The sequence below is a fragment of the Suncus etruscus genome, chromosome 9 (assembly GCF_024139225.1).
Source record: "Suncus etruscus isolate mSunEtr1 chromosome 9, mSunEtr1.pri.cur, whole genome shotgun sequence".
Classification (NCBI taxonomy): Eukaryota; Metazoa; Chordata; class Mammalia; order Eulipotyphla; family Soricidae; genus Suncus; species Suncus etruscus.
In genome coordinates, this window is record NC_064856.1 from 23807376 (window position 1) to 23828190 (window position 20815).

The following is a 20815-nucleotide window of genomic DNA, read 5'->3' on the forward strand; positions in this document are numbered from 1 at the left end:
TCTTTTAAATTGCACCTCACCTGAACCCACTTGCTGGGACACTGAGCAGTTGTCCATGAATAACCCTGGGGACGGGGAGGAAGGAAAGAAAAAGGCTGTAGGGGGCAGCTGAGGCTGCATCTTCACCTTATTTTGGCCAAAAAGCCTACAGCATGGAACCTTGCCGTGATGCGTTGCCTGCTGAAGCTTCAGACTCCACCAAAAAAATTACTGTGAAAGATATGTAATCCACCTTGGCCAAAACAAAAATCCTTAGTACAGAAAAATGGTTAAATGTGGGGTAACAGGAGCTGGGAGTGAGGGAGTAAAGGAATAAAGCGAGCGCCTGCACGGCGTTCAGATAATGACAAGCAGATGAAAAACAATATCCATATATTTCTTATAAAGTTCCACGCAGGGGCACTAGCTCCCGTGCGGTTTCACAATGAGCAGGTTTAATAAGAGAAATACCCTGGTAAGTCCTAATGCCAGTCCCGCATTCCTTCCTAGGCCTGGTTACAGAGGCCTTTGGCATGGCGGAGGGCTGGCCAAATGCCATGCTGGCAGGACCTCCCGGCTTGGCTCCCAGGAAGGAAAGAGATCTTTCCAGAGCTCAGAGCACCCACCCCAGACCCTCCCTTTGGAGCCAGGAGAGAAATGGGGAAAGCCTAGGAAAACCATTTAACTCCTCCAAGGGACCCATCTCACTGCCTTGCCCAGCCGGGTGGCCAGGCAAAGCCCTGGAGTACAGGAGGAGGGAGATAAAGAGGTGCTGGGGTGACCCATGTCCCGCACCCCTTCCTAAGCCTGGTTACAGAGGCCTTTGGCATGGCGGAGGGCTGCGAAACGCATGCTGGCAGGACCTCCCAGCTCGGCTCCCAGGAAGAAAGAGATCCTTCTGGAGCCAGAAGGCCAGAAGGTCAGAGCCCCCACCCCAAACCCTCCCTTTGGAGCCGGGAGGGAAATGGGGAAAGCCTAGGAAACCCAATTAACTCCTCCAAGGGACCCACCTCACTGCCTTGCCCAGCCATGTGGCCAGGCAAAGCCCTGAAGTACTGGAGGAAGAAGGAAGAGAGGTGCTGGGGTGACCCATGTCCCGCAACTCTTCCTAGGCCTGGTTACAGAGGCCTTTGGCATAGCGGAGGGCTGCCAAATGCCATGCTTGCAGGACCTCCCGGCTTGGCTCTCAGGAAGGAAAGAGATCCTTCCGGAGCCAGAAGGCCAGAAGGCCAGAAGGTCAGAGCCCCCACCCCAGACCCTCCCTTTGGAGCCGGGAGGGAAATGGAGAAAGCCTAGAAAAACTAATTAACTCCTCCAAGGGACCCACCTCGCTGCCTTGCCCAGCCATGTGGCCAGGCAAAGCTGGGCCTCTTCTTAACCAGTGTTGATATACATCTCCTGTGTGTGATCATTAAAAACACTAATATGAGGGCCTGAGTAATGGTACAGCAAGTAGGGCACTTGCCTTGTATCTGGCTAACCTAACTTCAATCCCTGACACCCCATATGGTTCCCTAAGGCCCCCAGGAGTGAGCCCTGAGTGCAGAGCCAGGAGTAATCCTTGAGTACCACCAGGTGTGGCAAAAAAATAAATAAATACAAAAAATAAAAACACAAACAGTATTGCATGGGTGGAAAAAACTCACTTAGGTAAGACTACTGTCCTGAGCTGAGGTTATGAGAGTTCATTTGGTGAACAGACAGAAATAGTGATTGAAAAATCTGATGCCCTTCCAAAGGGCAAGCCCAAGGTTCAATTGAGTTTTAGTTGGTATGAAACTTTGGTCCTCAGACAATATTTTATGTCTAGTTGGCACAGAAGAGAGCCTGGTGGGAAATTAGCATTAGGAAAGGCAGAAAAGGTCTCTATGATGGCAGAAAGAGGCTAGACCACAGCCTGTGAGACTCAGAGAAGGCTGGGCCATCAGGATTCAGCAGGGAAGATTAAACAGCATCTCACATGAAATAACCGTTTCAAAGTCTGGCATGCACTGAGCAATTCACAACCGTCAACCCACGACAGACCTTGTAGCTCCTTCCAAAGCTCAGATAGTTCCTCCATTTGAACACAGGAGGGTAATGTTCCAAGTGAATGAGAATTTAATGCAATTGCCATTTGATTTAATTTCTAAATGCATTAAAAGTGTTAATGCAACACATCAGCATGCAGCTGATGAAGTAGTCAAAATAATTCAAGGAAACCAATACTTGTCAGGTTTTATTTATCCACATTTACGCTCTGTTAAAAATACACTGGTCTTTGTGCCCATATAGAATACAATATACACAGTTAGCTCTCGTTTGCCTCCCCCCTACACACACATATGTTCAAGTTAAGTTTCCCTCTTTTCTCCCATCTGTCATGTTTCTCTTCCCATCAAAAGTGAACAATGACATTAACCAAGGGAAGAGGAGTCAGGGACAAGGATCGGGCAGTGGCAACCATGTAAAGGATGGAGATGGATGAAGACAAGCATAAGCATATGGACCCTACTTTGTTTATAGAGTATGAACACACATGATCCAGTCTCTGAATAGGGGAGCTGGCACTCTGCTTTCAACTCATAATCAGGGATGCACACTATAAACTTCCTAATTCATGTAGCCAATACAGGGCAGGACCAGGATCAAGATGTCTGACTTGCAACCCATGTGAGCTGCCCCAATAATAAACCAAGGGCTAGTTAGATAGCATATGAGGTAAGCTGCTTGATTTGCATGTGGCTGGTCATAGCTTGATCCCTGGTACTGCATATAGTCTCTTCAAACCTCCATGAGTGGCTTGAGCATACTGAGCACAAAGCCAAGAATAGACAGACCTTAGCACTGGAGTAGCCTATCCATACACCCATTAAATCAATTAGATACCCAAGCAGCAGGGCATCTTCCTATAGAAATAAAGCCTTTCAAGAAAATGAAGCTATTGAGAATTCTCTAAAATAACATCCCAAGAAATTCAAGGTCAGATAAAAAGTGGGAGAAGATGGGCTAAATCTGGCCTTTAAAGGCATTTTAGAGATATGTTTACACAGATGCTCTAGTATGCGGGATTTAGGTGTATGGGGGTAGGATGGGTACTCCATGTGGTAAACTGCAAGTGGTCATGGCAATGACTTTTGAGCAGCAACCATGCTATGGGCAAAGCAGTAAAAAGGGAGCCACAGGAGAAATAAGGAATGGCAGCTGTCACAATGAGAAAAAGAATAAAAGAGGAAAGAAAAGCAATAATTAGATGAAAAAATCTTGAAAGGAGCACTCAAGCCAGAGAAATAGCACAGAAGGTAAAGAGCTTGCCTTCCATTCTGCTGAGCTGGGTTCAATCCTCAGCACCACATATGGTACTCTGAGCCCTGTCAGGAGTAATATTCCTTAGCACAACACTAGGAATAAGCACTGATCCCAGCCAAGAGTGTTCCCCACCCCGAAAACTGAGAGAAGTTTTCATTAAGGAAGCAGGTTATCATTTCTTTAAGCAGGGAGAGTTAAAATAGAGCATGTATTTGGTCAATATCCCCTAATAAATATTCAAAGTAGAATTGATTACTGATTGTTACAGATAAACCTGCACAGGTATCCATTGAATACTAGGAGCTAGATATAGGCTGCTTCTTCTCATAAGGTTTCGATTAGTATGTTCATTCCCACTTCACATATGAGGACAACTGAGCCCTGAGGGAATAGAAAATTTGCCTGAAGCCATGAGGATAGCAGGGCCCAGAACAAGAATAAAACCCAGAGTGTTTATATCCCAGATAACAGCCCTTGACCACATAAAAAATGCTCAGGCAGGGTCTTACCCCAGTGTTTAAATCAGAACATCTGACTGTCAGCTCCAGGGTTAAACTTTTGGTCCCTTGTCCCAATATTGTCAAACATGTCCTGAGCACAGAACAATGCATTGTGTGGCATGGGAGACAGAATTAAAGTTCACCACCAAAAATAAATTTTTCAGAATAAGAATATTTCTATCATTTTCAATAATTTTGGTTGAAGACACCTACGTCCTTGAGCCTAGCTAAAACACCTTGAAATCCCCCATGCTGGGAGATCCTGAACCAGAAAAAAGAAAAGGCACAGTTAAGAGCTTGGTCAGGGTCAGGCTGGTGGAGGGGCTGATTGTCAATTGAGCGAAACCTCAATTACAGAGTAATCTAATGTATATACCTAGGCACATTATCACAACTCAATAAACAGCTCTTCAGAATTAAGTGATTCCAATTTGCTCTCATTCTGATCTGTGTGTCACCCCGAGAATTTGATATTACCTGTGCTCAAATGAGGCTGCACCTCTGGTGCACTATGCTCACAGCCCCAAAGAACAGCTGAAATGAGAGTCAGCCAGCCCACACACAACCCATAGAAGCTGCTGGTTGTGTATACTTCATAGGGGTCCCCAAACACCTACCAATGTATTAGGAAGCTGGGATTCCCAACTGAGCACTGAGCATGGTGCAGAAGTTAATGGAGTAAGCAGAATGGGTGTGGTCAGTGGAGCTAAGACAAAACAAAACAAAACAAAACAAAAAACAATTTCTCTCCTCCCAGATTTCTCCTGAAGGGCTTATCCAGGAAATGGATACAAGGGATCCTGGGAACTCTGACATCATATGGACCTGATGTGGACCATGCAACCTACATGGTCCTAAAAATACAGTCTATTTACTTCTCCCTCCTTTCCTTAAGAACAGTAACCCAGGGGCCGGGCGGTGGCGCTAAAGGTAAGGTGCCTGCCTCGCCAGCGCTAGCCTTGGACGGACCGCGGTTCGATCCCCCGGTGTCCCATATGGTCCCCCAAGCCAGGAGCAACTTTTGAGCGCATAGCCAGGAGTAACCCCTGAGCGTTACCGGGTGTGGCCCAAAAACCAAAAAAAAAAAAAAAAGAACAGTAACCCAGGTCTGTCTTGGATGAGAGCAATGAGCTCCATTGTATCAAAGATACCCTGAATAACTTCTCTATAACCACCTCGAAAGCTAACAAATGGTCACTGGGACCAGAAATCCTGCCCCTCCCCATCTTTCTCTAGGAAACCCCACCCCTAGAGCTCATTCTTTCCTCTTTGACAAACACATAGCAGAAGGAAAGTCCTGGTCCACAAACTCCCAAACCCTAGTCTAATTCTCAGCAAACTAGCCTATGGAAATGAGGGGTGGCCATCCCCATTTCTAGACAAACTCTCCTGAAAAGTTGAAGGTCACAGAACTAGGAGCAGTAGCCTGACTTCATAGTTCTTTCCTGCTGCTCAAATGAAGTAAAATGAAGCCTAAGTCGGTACCTCCCAGGTGAATGTACAACACTCCAGGGCTAGTTAACACTGCCCTCCCCTCCACTCCCCCCTTCACCTATGTGGTAGGGGTCCCAAAATAGGAAAGGTGGAAAGCAGCACTCCCCCAGATGGTACTGAAAGCACTTAAACCAGAGAATATCTGTGTTCAGGAGGAAGCCCAAAGGGCTGGAGCTCCAATCTTGCATGTGCAAAGTTCCAAGTTTGGTCCCAACACTGCAGTACTGCAATACTACAAGTACTGCTGGGGTAAGCCTTGGAGCTCCAGAGGTTTCCAGCACCACTGGCTAAGGGTGTGAACCAGAGTAGAGAACTGCTCAGGCCCTCCCCAAATTAGTGGACATTTGTAACCTATTGTTTATCAAATTCCTTCCAGAGGGAAAAATGAAGAATTGCTGTATGCCTTTGAGTCTGCCCAAAAACGAGTGTTCCACTGGGAGGATTTCCTCTGGGTGCTGCTACATCCACATTACATTTTCTTGTGTTTTTTGTTTGTTTGTTTGTTTGTTTGGGGCCACACCAGGTGTCAATCAGAGAATACTCCTGGCTCTGTGCTCAAAAATCGCTTCTGGGGACCATCTGAGATGCTGTGAATTGAACCCAGGTCTGTCCCAGGCCAGCCATGTATAAAGCAAATGCCCTACCACTGTGCTATTTTTCCAGCCTGCATTTTCTTGTTTGGTTCAAGTGTCACTGACTCTCAAGAGGGAATTGTGAGTGCATGTATGAGTGTGTGTCAGTATTAAGCACATATGTTCTGTGTTATTTGTGACTGTGCATGTATGTATATATGTAATACGTGCATGTACAAATGTTACATGTGTATATATGTAACTGTAAGTGTATGTGTTTATAAGTGTGAGTGTTATATGTATATGTGTGTCCATGTGTGGATGTATATGTACGATGAGGGAAAATGTCAATCTATTTCTTTAGTAACTGGAAGTTAAAACAATTTCAGAAAGGTAGGGGATGGTGGAAGAAGAAGGAACTTGCATTAAAAGGGCATTTGAGCCTGGGGACCCTTGTCAGAAGCCTTTCTATCCTCTGCATCTTTTCCCTACTGGTCACAGCATCACATGATGACAGATGCTAACAAGGCCACAATCAGGAGAGAAGGAGAGCACATATGTGGGAGAAAAATCTACATTTGATAGGCTCACTGCTAACTCAACATTAATGAAACACAAAAAGGAAAGCAGTATAATCAGAGACCTAGGAGAAGTAAACATTGAGTGCATACAAAGAATTTTGACAAGGGCTGACAGAAGACTCAAGACAAGTCTGCAGTGCCCATGTGAAGAAGACACCTGAGGCCTCCTTTCAGTCAGAGACACAGGCTGTATGGAGGAGCCAGAGTAGGTGTTTCTTGGATTCCACACTCACTATGTTGAGCCCTGCTGCCTCAAAGTGGGCCAGGCCCAGGATGTAGAACCACCATTATTAATCCCTATCCCCAGTGATCCTAGCCTACCCTGTATGCAAAAGCAATGAAGCATCATTGTAGAAACACAGTCCTATCCCACAGTTGCTGATCTGAGTGCCCTCCCACCTCACCATAGTGGGGACATCAGGCAGTAATTACTGAGATTATTTGCTTCCACCAAAGTGTGCAGAAATTGAGCATATCTCATCTGCTCATGGTCCATTACCAACTTGGTGTCAGGCACCTATGAGATGAAGCAAAAAGTACCCATAGCCTCCCATGGGAAGGTTTCCACTGTGGGGAAGTGCCACTGCCATGAGAGTGGTATGAAGAGCAAAAATAATGTTTCAGAAGTTCCTAGTTTTCAAGAGAAAGACATTCCAGAGAGATATATGTGTATGTGGCAAACCCTGTTTCAATCACCAGAACCCTACATGTTTCTCTAAGCACTGATATAAAAGCCATCAGGATAAAAGGGTCTTTGATACATTAACATCATTCACTGAAAATGAGTTTTAAGATAATTCTTTTCTCGGGGCCGGAGTGGTGGCACGGAGCAGTAAATAGTCTGCCTTGCTGGCGCTAGCCTAGGATGAACTGTGACTCGAATTTCCAGCGTCCCATATGGTTCCCCAAGCCAGGAGCAATTTCTGAGTGCATAGCCAGGAGTAACCCCTGAGCATCACTGGGTATGCCCCCCCCCCAAGAAAAAAGCCAAATGAAATGATAATTCTTTTCTCTTAGTTTCTTTGCTCAGAACTAACTCAATTACTGGTCTTTAGTGTAAGTTTTGATGGTATTATGGTGGTAGAATGAATTCCCTCTGAAGCCCTTCATTTATTCACTCTTCTATCATTCAAAAAATATGGCAGTACTGATTCTTAGGAGCTGACTGAGTCAAAACAGTTGATTTGGCAGGTTGCAGACTGTCAGCATTCTGCTAAGAGGAATTTATTAAATAACCATGAAACTAAATGAAGACACCACTCTTTCTCCAGAGCTTAAATCCTAAAGATAATGATGGGAAATTATCAAGACCATGAATGGAGGAAAAGTTCTTCAGAATCATTCATGAGTACTGGTTAGTAAACGACCAAGCAAATATGAGAAAATGACCACACCAGACCAGGAGCTGCAGAGGAGCAGGAAAAAACCCTCAGAGAAGAAAGGATCATTATATTCAAACTGAAACCTAAAAGAGGACAATTGAAACCCTGAAAAAAATCCATCTCTGACAGGACAGGATAGCCCAGAAGAGAAAGTGGCAATCAGCAGTCCAGAGCTTCATACAAACTCTACTGTGAACAAGAAATCAACTCCAAAACCTTTTGAGGGATTTGATCAATATTTTTTACCTTCAAACACACCAGGTATCATTCATTCTACAGCTGGCATCTGCAAACAGATTCATTATTCCATTCACTAAATTGTGCTATATTAAAATTTTAATCGGCAAACATAACACTGTAAAATGAATACATCTATACACTGCTGTTGCCAGTGTAAACTGTCAAACCGTTTTCTGCAAAAGCAATATTGCAACACAAAGAAAAATCTATAAAGATGCTCATATTCTTTGGCCTACCAACTCTGCCTCTAGGGAATTTGTATGAGAAAATAATCTGGTTCAATAGAATAAAAATGTTCTGTTCAGAAGAACTCCTTTGAGGTGTTAATTGTTGCACTCACAAAGGAAAGATAAAACAAATAAGAAAGCACCTGGAATTACCTAAATGAGTACAAATAGGAATTTTTTTTAAGAAACAGGATGATTCACTTGATGAAATAGTATATAACCATTAAACATTACAATCAGGATTGTTTGGAATTTTAATATGAAATGGGATACCCAGATTTGCAAAGAAAGAGGGAAGAAAGCAATGTATATTTTTAATGGTAAGTGTCAGCCATGCCTCAAGATGAATAAGAACAAGAAAATTGAAAAAGAATTGAATCAACATCAGTGCATATGTATGTGTATGTGTCTGTATTGCTTATTTCAAAAGTCCTTCTGAAATATTACCACTATATAGAGTTTTCAATAAGAATGCCCTCTAAGACTCTCTGAACACTGAGATGTAGCACTACCAAAGTAGTGGGTACCCATGGGTACATTCCACCTGAAAATATAAGAGAAATCCAGAATCACATTTGAAGATAACTTCCATATTTTAGATTCTTCAGCCTCCACCTTCCTTTATGCAAAACCTTTATGCAAAACTCAGCTTTGAATGATAATGTAATATAATATGACTTTCCAACGTCCACTTCCATGGTTTTTATTTTGGCGTCCTTGGTTTTGCTGTTGTTGTTTATGTGTATTAGGAGTAGGTAGAATGGGAATTGATAGAAATTGTGTCTCTTTCTAGAACATGGAAAACAGCAAATAGAAAATCAATCATAACTTCTTCCACTCACAGAAGGATACAGCCCAGGGGTCCCCAGTAGATCTGCTGCAGTGGGAGAGAGAGTGCCATTCACTCACCTTTCACGATCAGCTCTGCATAGTTGGACACACCGGAGCCCCCATCAGAGCGAATCACACAGCGGTACTTGCTCACACTCCGCTGGGCAGTGTCAGCCACACTGACGGTGGCTGAGAAGCGCCTGTGGTTGACCACGCGGGTGACCATGAGGGCAGTGTCTCTGCCATTCCATTGCTGCAAGGATAGAGGACAGAGGAGAAAGCAGAAAGCAGAGTCAGTACATGTTCGCAGGTGAGCCCCAGAATAGAGGTTCCCCCATTTTCCCTGTTCCAGGAGATGGGAATGTGCAACATAAGAATAGACTTTTTAGCACCAGAAAAATAGGTAGTGGATGGATCCTTGCCTTGTTCATGGTCTTCAGTATGACTTTTAACATGCACCACTATGAGTGATCCCTAAGCACAAAGTCATAAGAAAGCCCTGAGCATTACCAGTGTGACCCAAAAAGCAAAAGGAAAAAAGAAAAGGATTGTGGGGGATGCCTGGCTGGCTTTAGGAGTTCACCAATTAGAGATTAAACATTACTATGACTGAATGACTGGCAATAAGAAAGAAAAGATGCTGCTCAGCCCCCTGCTGGCCATCTGGATCTTACATGGCACTGCCCCTTAACCGGCCTCCCATTTCCCTCTCTCCTAAACAGAATCTACAGGAGTCTACCAAAGACTCTGGTAGATGTATGAAAAGTCAGTCTCTAAAGTAACATTAACAGGGCCAGAGAGATAGCATTGAGGGAAGGCATTTGCCTTGCATGCAGAAGAATGATAGTTCGAATCCTGGCATCCCATATGGTTCTCGGAGCCTGCCAGGAGCGATTTCTGAGCGTAGAGCCAGAAACCCCAGTAACCCCTGAACGCTGCCGGGTGTAACCCCTCCAAAAAAAGGTTTAAAAAAATAAAGTAACATTAACAGCCAACAGCAAAGGCTCACTCACAAACCCTGAGTTCCTCTTGGGGATCAATCTGTCACTTTGGATAGAATGTAGATGGGAGCTATCAGCTACCTCCTCCTGGTGCAGGCTTTGTCGTCCCACTAGAATCACCTATCTCCCTGGGTTCAACTAATCATTTCCAGGATACCCCCCCCAACTGTCACAAGCCTGTGGGAAGTTACTTTCTTATGCCTTATGCAAAATCTCCACACATTTTTCCCTACAATTATTTCCAGTGTAGATTATGAGCTATCTGAGAGAAGTCCAGTTGATCCTCAAATGACAAGGATTTGAACTTTGTTGGTTCATGTCTGCAGATTTTATTTCTATCTTTAGATTCTTCAGAGTGAATTAGTTCAGGAATGCAGAACAAGAGATACAAAGTTGACTACAAAGGGACAAAATTAGGTAGAAAAAAAGAAGCCTAAACTACCTACTGGGATGCCAAAGGAAAGTAGCAGATAAATGTTTGAGGAGTCAAAATTTACATAGATAACTTTATGAAGTTTGGAGACTGACATCAGTGGCATTCAAGAGTCAACTCTGCTTGGCTCTATTCAGCTCCAGCATCTTTTCTGGAAACTTACTGACTTGACAAACATGCCTAGAATCAAGGTGAACACACAAGTACTATTGTCTTTGCATCCTAAATCTTAGTAACATTCTGAGTATTCTGAATAAAATTATTTTAGAGTAGCAAGATGGGATGAGTGGTGAGGTACAAGTGGTGAGACAGAATGTTCCCATGAACATTTATTAATCTTAAACTAAGTGCTAGGTCCCTTTCTAATCCTCACAGCCATGTCTGAGCTGTGAAGAATTGCTGGCCTCTTGATAACTCAAATGTCAGAAAAATTAAATAACCTTGAAGGATATTGGCCCTCTTATGCAGGTTTTCCAGCTTCCAGTCAAGCATTCTTTCACTGAGACCTTATCATCACAGCTTAATTTTTTCCTCAAAGCCAGATTGACTGTTTGAACTGCCTGGTTGAGTTTAAGAGAAACTTTGCAATTTCCCTAAAGCCTTGTCTTCAGAGAAGTGATCTTCATCCAGTCCAGAGTAGACACTTCCACCACAAGTGTCTATTTTCCATCTCCAGTGGACCCATCTGGGATGTATCACAACTGCAGAACAAACTGAGTAGAGCAAGTGCCTTAACTTTACCAAAACCCAAAAGGTGGGAATCCTAGGTGAGGAAATGGTAGTAAGCAGGGAGTCAAGAAATGGGCGCAGATGTTCAAGGTCTCCCTAGGACTCTCCCTAGCAAGGGATAGGCTCCTCCTTCTTACTCTTTGCCCATAGTCTCAAAACTTCCTGCTTCAAATAAGAATAACTTTAATACATAAAGGTAAAAAAAAATGTCAAGACATGACAGTATAAACAGAATTTACCAAAGAAGTTAGGCAAAATTCAATGAAACAAATTGAAGGGGCAAAAATGGAAGGTTTGAAACTGCCAACTATCCACCTTGTACCTGAGGCATTTTTTGAAAAATGTAATAAAACTTTGTTAAACTATGACAACCAACTAATACCAACACAATCCTGATTTGCAATAATATGTAATGAAAAAGTAGAAGGAATTCTGGCCAACCCCCAAAATGTGCTCTGATGTGAGAAAGAGTTGAGTGAATTCTCCTAGTACCTCAGAGATCTGGGGTCTCAAAAAAAATCCATTCACTGTGTTGCTATACAATGTTCTTCAAGAACACCATATTGGATACAGATGAATAATTTTAATACCTAGAGTTTCAATGTCCTTGTAGATCAATGTATTTGATACTGGTGCCCACTCTGAAGAGAAAATGTAAAAATTTTAAATGTAAAATACTAACATATGAAGGCCTACATATGGGTTTGCAGGGTTCCCCAAATGAACCATGAAATTAGCCTTGGAAAGTGGAGAAATCAGGCTCTGGTCTCAAGGTATTCATATCCTACTCACTGGAACCTGAGCACATGTTATCTAAAGGCAGGAATGGAGTGGCAAGGGACAAGCTAAGAATCCTAATGCAGGGAGATGATGCAGGTGACCCAATAACTTTATAGAAAATATGAGTGTCAGAAAAGGAGATGGGTGACTAAGCAAATGTAGGTCAGAGTGGTAGGGTGACAGATGGTTTGAAAATAGGGGGAGACAGTTTGGATCTAAAGAATGGAAGTAGTCTCTGGCAGCTAGAGAATTCACAGAAGGTATTCACTCTGTGAGCATCCCAAAGTTATAAGGTCAATCTAGCAAATAACTTTAGCCCAATCAAACACACCATAGCTTCTGATTTCCACAACTATAAGAGGACCATATATAAGAGACTATAAGAGGACCATATATAAGAGAAGATAAATATCTTCTATGGCCCAGTGATCTTCAACATTTTTACCAAAACAAGTCCACAGTCTAGTGCTGAAACACCATTGAGTGGGCTTAGCCCACTGGATATATTCAATTAGTCACATTAGCGTAAAGGATCTAAAACAAAGAGCAACAAAATAATCCAGGACATGGTTCCATTTTTAATAAATCTTAAATGCTCTGAATGTTATCTCCACCACTGTATACTTTTCTTTCAAATGATGTCAGATTCCCACAAAACCAAAGGGAAATAAGTGCTCCCCTCCCTCAAGGAGTCACATTTTCTGTTTGGCTCCTGAACTACCAGGCTTTCTCCCATCGAAGGAAAGGAAATTGCAGGTTGTCTTATAAAATCTCTGGAAAATAGGCTTTTTGATAATCACACTTGTCATATTGGGAGCAGGCAACAGCAGGACAGGAATGAGCAGGAGGGCCCAGAGTCAAGACAGAGAGGCGCGCTGTGATGGCCCAGGGGCAAGGAGAAATGGAGGGGAGTAAGGAGGAAGGAAAGAATGCTTGACAGAAAGCTAGAAATACTGCATAAGGAAGGCTGTTAGCTCTCATCTTTATTTAACATCCCTGACATTTCAGTTCATCAAGAACAGCAAGCTTACACACCTCAGATATGGTTGTGAGGATTAGAAAGGAGATTCGAGGTTTGGCACATATTAGTATGGGCTTAATAAATGCTCCTAGTCTCAGCCTGTAACAGGAGCATGAAAGGAAACACAAGTGCCAGGTCTGAGATGGCATAGGGAGAAGGATTCAAGGGAGGTACCAGGAGTCTGAAATGGACCTCCACCCTTGGGTCAAGAGGGAAACTGAATTTCTACCCAGGATGCCAGCTGCTATGTAAGTGCCTAGGTAAACAAATTGTTTGATGCTAGGAGTGACAAGGACTGAGAGGGGAGTCCAAATCCTGTGGAAGGCTGGCACAAGAATGACGCACAAGAAGCTAGTGAAAGATTTGATCTAACCCTCCAGCACTTAGCACTTACTCTGGCTGGTTGGGGATGTTTTTCCAGATCCTGAAGTAATTTTTAGATAGAAAAATATCCTTGCTCTAAAACTTTAGGTTGCACTTCCTTTCCTCTATGGGAGTGATTTAGACTCATGTTGCTCTACAGTGCATCATCTTTTAGGCCTTTTGAGCCATCCAAGCAGGGAACTATACTTTCCAGTGTACTAGAGCCCATGTTTTGGATTGGTTTCCTGGAAGTCAGAAACAGAAAACTTAATAAACTTATTTAATGCTTTTGGAGAAAGGATAGTGATGATTGGGACAAGGCAAGGAGCCACAAAAGAAGGCTTGCCTCAGCTTTATCCAATGGCAATTCCACAGAAGGGATCACTCGTGTGATCCCATTTTCAGGCACAGTATAAGCACTTGTGGCCCAGGCTAGAGGGTTGTTTGCTGGTCAGGAGTGCCAGGTGCTGAAGGTGATAACAACTCCAGTTTGATTAAGGGAAGTCTCCTGAGGAAAGAGGAGTATTAGAAGATGGCGTGCACCATACTAGGTGGCTGAAGGCACTAGCTCATTAAAAGACACCATGAGGTAAAGGAGAGCATTCATGTAACCAGCACTTTTCTAGTTCTGTCTCCTCTGAAGACACTCTTATAGTCTCCTGAAGTCCAAAGAGCCTTGTCCTGAGAGGCTGGATATCTATGTTTAAATGCAGCTAAGGGAGCCCGAGAGATGATATAGTAGGTAAGGTGCACGCCTTGTACACAGCCAGTTCAGATTCAATCCCTGGCACCACAAATGGTCCCCTGAGCCTTCAGAAGTGGTTGTATATTAACAACTGGATATAGCCCTCAAGCCAAAAAAAATTTAATGCAGTTGAAAGCCCTATCATTGTCAGTATTATAAATGATGGTGCCTAACTTAAAATAAAATGTTAAAAATTGCAGCTATAGAATCTGGATAAATAGTACAAGGCATAAGCTTTTCATGTACTGACCTCAGTTCCACCCTTGCCTCCATGTGGTCTTTCACACATTACCAGGTGCAGCCCTGGAGGTCTCTAAGCACCAGTGGGAGGCCTGAGTGTTCCCTGGCACTGCAAAGGCCCAAGCAGACCATCTCTTCTGGTTTATGCATTGTATCACGAGCTGGTTAACCAAGAATTTCTAGGAGAAACTGCAAGGTCCCAGAGCACCGTTTTGGAGATTCATTTCCCCAAACAAATGTAGCTACAGAAAGACTTTATTGGAAACATGACAATCTCAAACAGTACAACTGATATCTCTGAAAAGTCACTGTGTCCCCGTGATAGAGGAGCTTCAAAAAGGAGAGTTGATGGTCATTTAATGAAATCTCAAATGACTTACTCAAACATAAGTAAAAGTCACATTCTTGAGTATGTAGTATGTGCTAAGCACTGTGCTAGTATGACCAAGTTTATTTAACCCTCTTCAACTCCTTATGAAGTGCTTCTCAAAGAAATTGTGGAACAAGGAGAAAGAGCCACACCTGAGAATCAGTTAAAAGGGTTTACTAGAAAGAGAAGCACAAGGCTCAGCGCCATTTTGGAATTTTGTTTATTGGGCCTGGAGACTGAGTTCCCCCCTTTCCCTGTTCTATTATTAATCACCCTGGAAATGTACTCATTATTTAACAAAATAGAAAACAAGAGCCTGCAGTGTGTGGAAGGTATAATTTCTGTCCAGAGGAATTTGAAGGCTGGGCTAAGATTCCAACAAAACAGCAAAAGAGAGGGGACTACAAAGGGGAGAGTGTTGAAATAACACTCTTTGTGGATGAAAATAGGAGTGAGTATGGAGAAAATAATGTTCTTAGAATCCAGAGCAGTGGTTTTCAAAGTGTGGTCCCCAGACCCACTGCATTCACGGCCTGAAGAACTCACTGAAAATTCAGATTAAGCGGCCTTTTCACCTTTAAGCATGTGAGAAACGATAGGGTTAGAGCTTAGTCAGTTTGCTTTATAAACCTTCCAGGTGATTCTGATACATGATGATATATGAGATAGGCTCTATAGATTTCTCAATTTTATGATTTTGTCATGCATTTTGCCTTGGATTACTGAGCTTCCACTCATGTACATGCAAATCACTTGGGGAGCTCTAAAAATTGTAGTTTCTGCAGCTGGGTGCCTCTGCTAAAATACAAAGCTTTTATTTCAGTAAACTCCCAGATACTGCCAATGCTGCTGGTCTCAATGCTGCAGGATAAGAAGCAAAACCTTGAACATCTTTGCTAAATGAATTAGGGTTCAGGTCCAGGTGATGTGATTCCAGAGATGAGGCCTCAGTCACTGCCCACCTGCTGTCCTCTCTATGATAGTTGTACTGATTCAGTGGAAGGAGGGTCAAGAGTGCAATATTCCACTAACTTGCTTTGCTTATTTGAAGAGTGTCCAAGGCCCTCTTGTAGAAAAAAAATGAACGACCACAGTATATAGTGTGTATAATGCTCTAATAAAAGCCCAGATGGTTTCTAGATATTTGGAGTTTCTAAGTTTTAAAAAAAAATGCATGTAAGGATGGATAATAAACATTGTCTCTCAACATTCTTAGTTAACAGACTCTCTGAGCACATTATTGAGAACTATTGTTGCCAATACTATACAAGGTTATAGAGAAGTTTTCTTAAACCAACTCTATGTCTAAATCCCTATTTCTAATATGACCCTACAAGGGGCCTCATAACTGAATGTATATGGACAGAAGGAGGGGCTCTGGGATTAAATACAATTTTAGAGGGTGGAGTGATAGTACAGGGGTAGGGCTTTTCTTTGAATGCAGCTGATCTGGGACCGTCTGGGTTCGATCCCTAGCACACCAGATGGTCCCCTGAGCTTGCCACGAATGACTTTGATCACAGAGCCAGCAGTAACCCCTGATCACTGCCGGGTGTGGCCAAAACTTTTTTCAATTAGTTTCTTGAGGTTAATAAGAAAGTAAAGATGCTTGCCTTGCATACAGCTGACCCAGGTATGATATCTATCACCAGATATGCTCCTCTGAGCAGTACTAGCAGTGATCCCTGAACACAGATACAGGAGTAAGCCCTGAACACTACTGAGTGTTGTCCAATCCCCAAATAAATTTATTTATGAGTTATTATTAGTGGCTTTTTTATTTCCATAGTTGTTTTATGTATTTATATCTTCAAGGTCTTTTTCAAAGATGTTATCAGGTGGAAAAGTAAGTTCTGTTTAAGGGCCAGAACAATAGTACAATGAGTTGGGCATTTGCCTAGCACATGGCAGCCCAGGGTTCAATCCCCAGCACCAATTATGGTCCTAAGCACTGACAAGAATGATCCCAAAGCACAGAGCCAGGGCTAATCCCCAATCACTTCTGGGTGTGTCCCAAAAACCAAAAGAGAAAAGAAATCCTGGTCTACAGTAGTGGTCCTTCTCCCAAATATTAAATATAAATATAAATCTACTGTACAATCCAACAGTTTTGCTTTGAATACAAAGCATCTACTCAACACAAAATCATTAATCCAAAAAGATATTTTATACCTAAGTTCATGCAGCACTATTTAAAAGAATCAAGATGGTGGGGATGACAACAAACCCAGTGTCTACTGGTAGAGGATAAGGAAATGGAGTCATACACACCACGGAATACTATTCAGCCCTAAGAAAAAGTGAGTTTTGCTACAACATAGATGGAACCAGATGGTATCTTACTAAGTTTAATAGATCATAGAGAGAAAGATAAATACTAGAGGATCTCATATATGGCATAAATAGATAATGCAGAAAACATACAAAAGAATACAAATCTGTAAACTGAACTCAGAGCTGAGTTATCAAAGAGGGACATGAGGGGGAAGGAAGGAGAAGCAGTGATGAAAAAATATTTGCACCTCAATAGTAGTCATAATGCTATAACGTAGAGTTTGGGGAGCCAGAAACTATACACCTAAAACTTATACAGCTCTATAAGTAATGCTACTGCAACTTTTTAAAGAGTATAACAATTTAAAACTAATAAAGTTAATAATTCTCAAAGATTAGCTTGCATCAGAATCATCTTAGTTGTACTTGAGGCAGTCTCCTATAATGCTGCACAATTTGCATTTTGGACAATTTCTTGAGTGAAGTATCTGAAGCCTCCTGGACATGAGGCCTAAAGATTAAAGTGACCTTCAGTGATCACATAAAAGGAAAAAAGGCTAAGTGAGGCTTCCAATACACAGGAATGGAAGGTCCTTCCATTCAGATTCACTCTGAGAAAGAAGCTTGGGACTCAGACCCCACAATGCTCAGACATGGGGTAGGGATATAGGGTTGCCTCCAGCCCACAACTTACTAGCCAAGCCAAGAGTCCTGACCTCATCCATTCACATCTTCATCGCTCCAAGGATGTACATATTCTCACTTAATGAACACGTTTTCCAGCTAATCAGGGTCCCTGCTTCATTGCACTTTCTAATCATATCTCTTTCTCATCGTGACCACAGCCTGCCTTGAATTCTTTCTTTTTATCTCTCTTTCATCTGCTTGGGTTTCTTTTTAAAAACAACTTAAATTCCATCATCTCTTAACTTGCTTTGTTTTATGTGGAACAAGCTGGCTTGGTGTGAGAGCACATTCTCTCTGCAGGAACAGGAGCTGCCAATCGGACACTTTAATTGGTCTGACCCTAGTACACTGGAGCATCCTTCCACCCTGAGGCAAGACCTCTCTCTCTCTCTCTTCAAGAACTGTGTAGAAAGGAAAACAAGAAAGTACCTAAAGTCATGGGGAGTCAGCTATTTTCATATTCCCCTATTAGCTACCCAGGGTGTTGATAATGGCTTCCCTATTTTACAATTCGCCATCCTCTCTGCCTGTGTCATACCATTTTTTCCTTCACAAAGCGATAAGATACCACCTGCCAAAGATGGCTGTCATTATTTCAGAAAGTGCATGTAAGCTTGCAATTGATTTGTAATTGGGAAAAGTGGAAAGGTACAATCCTTAATAAAAAGGAAATATATGCAACAGACATCAAACCTATTCTACAGGAGATATTGATGTGAGATTCTTGGAACTTTTGGCATGCTGGCTTGAGCTCTGGCACTACAAAAAATTATAATACAGGTCCAGTAGTGTATTCCCAGCTTAAAATTATTCTAACATTTCCAAAAATCTCTGAGTTGGAAACATTTAGGTGACAATCCATAATCCATTTATAAGAAATATTCTTTTAACATTCAGACACTCTAGTCTCATGGTATGGCAATTGGAAACTTGCTAAAATTGCACCCATTGATTCTCTGAAGACCATATTTATCCCCTTTTGGCAGTCTCTGAAGAATAGATTTGATTATTCTTTATTAACAGTTCAAAGCAATGAAAGTCGACATAAATCATTTTGGATTTCTGTGCTGAAGCTCTCCCAAGGGCCCAGTAAATGTCTAGCTGACAGCTCATCCAGGGCTCATATGGGGGGGGGGGGGGGTTTAGAGTCTCTACAGAATAAAGGAAGCTCTGGCATGAGCCTCCGTGAACAGGAAGCCCAAGACAAAGGATGAACACATGTCAAAGAGCCTGCACATGCATCCTCTCCTTTGTCTGTCCCCTCAGAGCTCTACTCAGCCACTTATTCTCAGGGCATTTCTTGAATACTCACTCTTCACTCATTCTCCTTTCTCTGCACTTAGCAGTGCCCTTGCTGCCCCAAGGTAGCTTGGTCCCATTTGTGATAAAATGATGGACTCTGTGATAATTGCTTACTGTTTGCCATATTCCCCCACTTACACCCAGGTCCTGGATGTCAGCCCTTACTTCCCTTCCTCACGAAAGACACCAAATATTGACTTGCTTAAATAAAGATAAGCCAAAGGAAGACACACCATCTACTGCTTGGAAAAATGCTTGAAAAATTATATATCTGTATTTGAGACCAATGTTTCATGTAAAAAATAAGCAAATTAGAGCCGGAGAGATAGCACAGCAGTAAGGCATTTGCCTTAGATGCAGAAGGATGGTGGTTTGAATCCCGGCATCCCATATGGTCCCCCGAGCCTGCCAGGAGCGATTTCTGAGCATAGAGCCAGGAGTAACCTCTGAGCGCTGCTGGATGTGACCCAAAAACCAAAAACCAAAAAAAAAAAAAAAAAGCAAATTATACAGTTGAGCACTTGTCTCCAATATGTGAGGACCTGAGTTTGATGCTAAGAAAGAAAAGAAAGGAAGGAAGGAAGGAAGGAAGGAAGGAAGGAAGGAAGGAAGGAAGGAAGGAAGGAAGGAAGGCAGGAAGGAAGGAAGAGAAAGAAAGCATGGAAGGAATGAGGAAGGAAGGAAAGAAAGGAAGGAAGGAAGGAAGGAAGGAAGGAAGGAAGGAAGGAAGGAAGGAAGGAAGGAAGGAAGGAAGGAAGACAGAAAAGAAAGAATGAAGAGGAAGAAAGAGAAGGAAGGAGAAAGGGACAGAAAGAAAAAAGTAAGGAGAAAGCAAAGGAAGGAAGGAAGGGACTGAGGGAGGAAGGGGGAAAGGGAGAGAGGGAGGGAGGAAGAGGAAAAGAGGAAGAAGGAGAAAGTTTAAGGGCTGGGAATACATATAGAATCTTGTTTTATATATGTGAGACCCTGGGTTCTATCCATCACACCATAAAAAGAAAAAGCAAAGAAAGAGGTAAGTTATGGTAGAGGGTTTTACACCAGAGATCCTGATACTGCTCTATTCACCTGCAGAAGTCCTCCCAAAACAAGACAAGCCTAGAACAAGATAATATAAATTGACTTGTATCAGTCTCCCCACCCCCCATAAACCCAAAGGGCTAGAATTGCTCTGGGCTTTGATTTACACATTTTTGCACAAGTTCTAGAACTGTCAGGACATCACCACTGGCCACTCTTCTGGGAGCAAAATCTCAGCCTTGATTTCTCCAACTTAACTGGTAGATGGCAAAGCTTCCACTATTGGTAAATCTGTGACTCTGCTGTTTATATTTAAAGTGACAGCAACTTCAGGGCCAGGTTTGGCAACTGGGCTCTGGGGGAGGGGGGAGGAGGGAAACTCCAACCCCATGCTTTTTCAAACTCGAGAGGAAGGCTGCAGCCACATGCCAGGATTACTGCTCCTCTTCTACTGGCATGGCTGGGAATCTGGACAGACAGCTGGCCAAAGGCCCCCAGGACTGACCAGTTAGTCCTGGAGACCCAGAGCCCCCCACGCCTAGCTGGCTTTCAAGGCCAGATCTGGCATCTGAGCTCTGGGGGGATGGAGAAGAGGGAAACTCCTCCCATATTCATACTGGACCCCCTGCAGCAGTCTTTTCTTACTAATACTCATTTTTATAACTGTGAGGGTGCAAATGCACCCGTGCGACAAATATACTTTTTGAGCATTATCTAAAAATGTTCTTCATTCTAGACGGTTCCTAGGAAAGGAAACGG

The 20815-nt window shown here is 42.8% G+C and overlaps 1 protein-coding gene across 1 annotated transcript in view; it reads right to left on the reverse strand.

Annotated features, from left to right (window-relative positions):
- Nucleotides 1-20815, reverse strand: part of PTPRT (protein tyrosine phosphatase receptor type T) — a 935630-nt gene that overhangs the window by 786426 nt on the left and 128389 nt on the right. The window contains exon 5 of the mRNA XM_049779129.1: nucleotides 9173-9347. Coding sequence (XP_049635086.1) covers nucleotides 9173-9347 — 175 coding nt within the window. The remainder of the gene's footprint in view (nucleotides 1-9172; nucleotides 9348-20815) is intronic.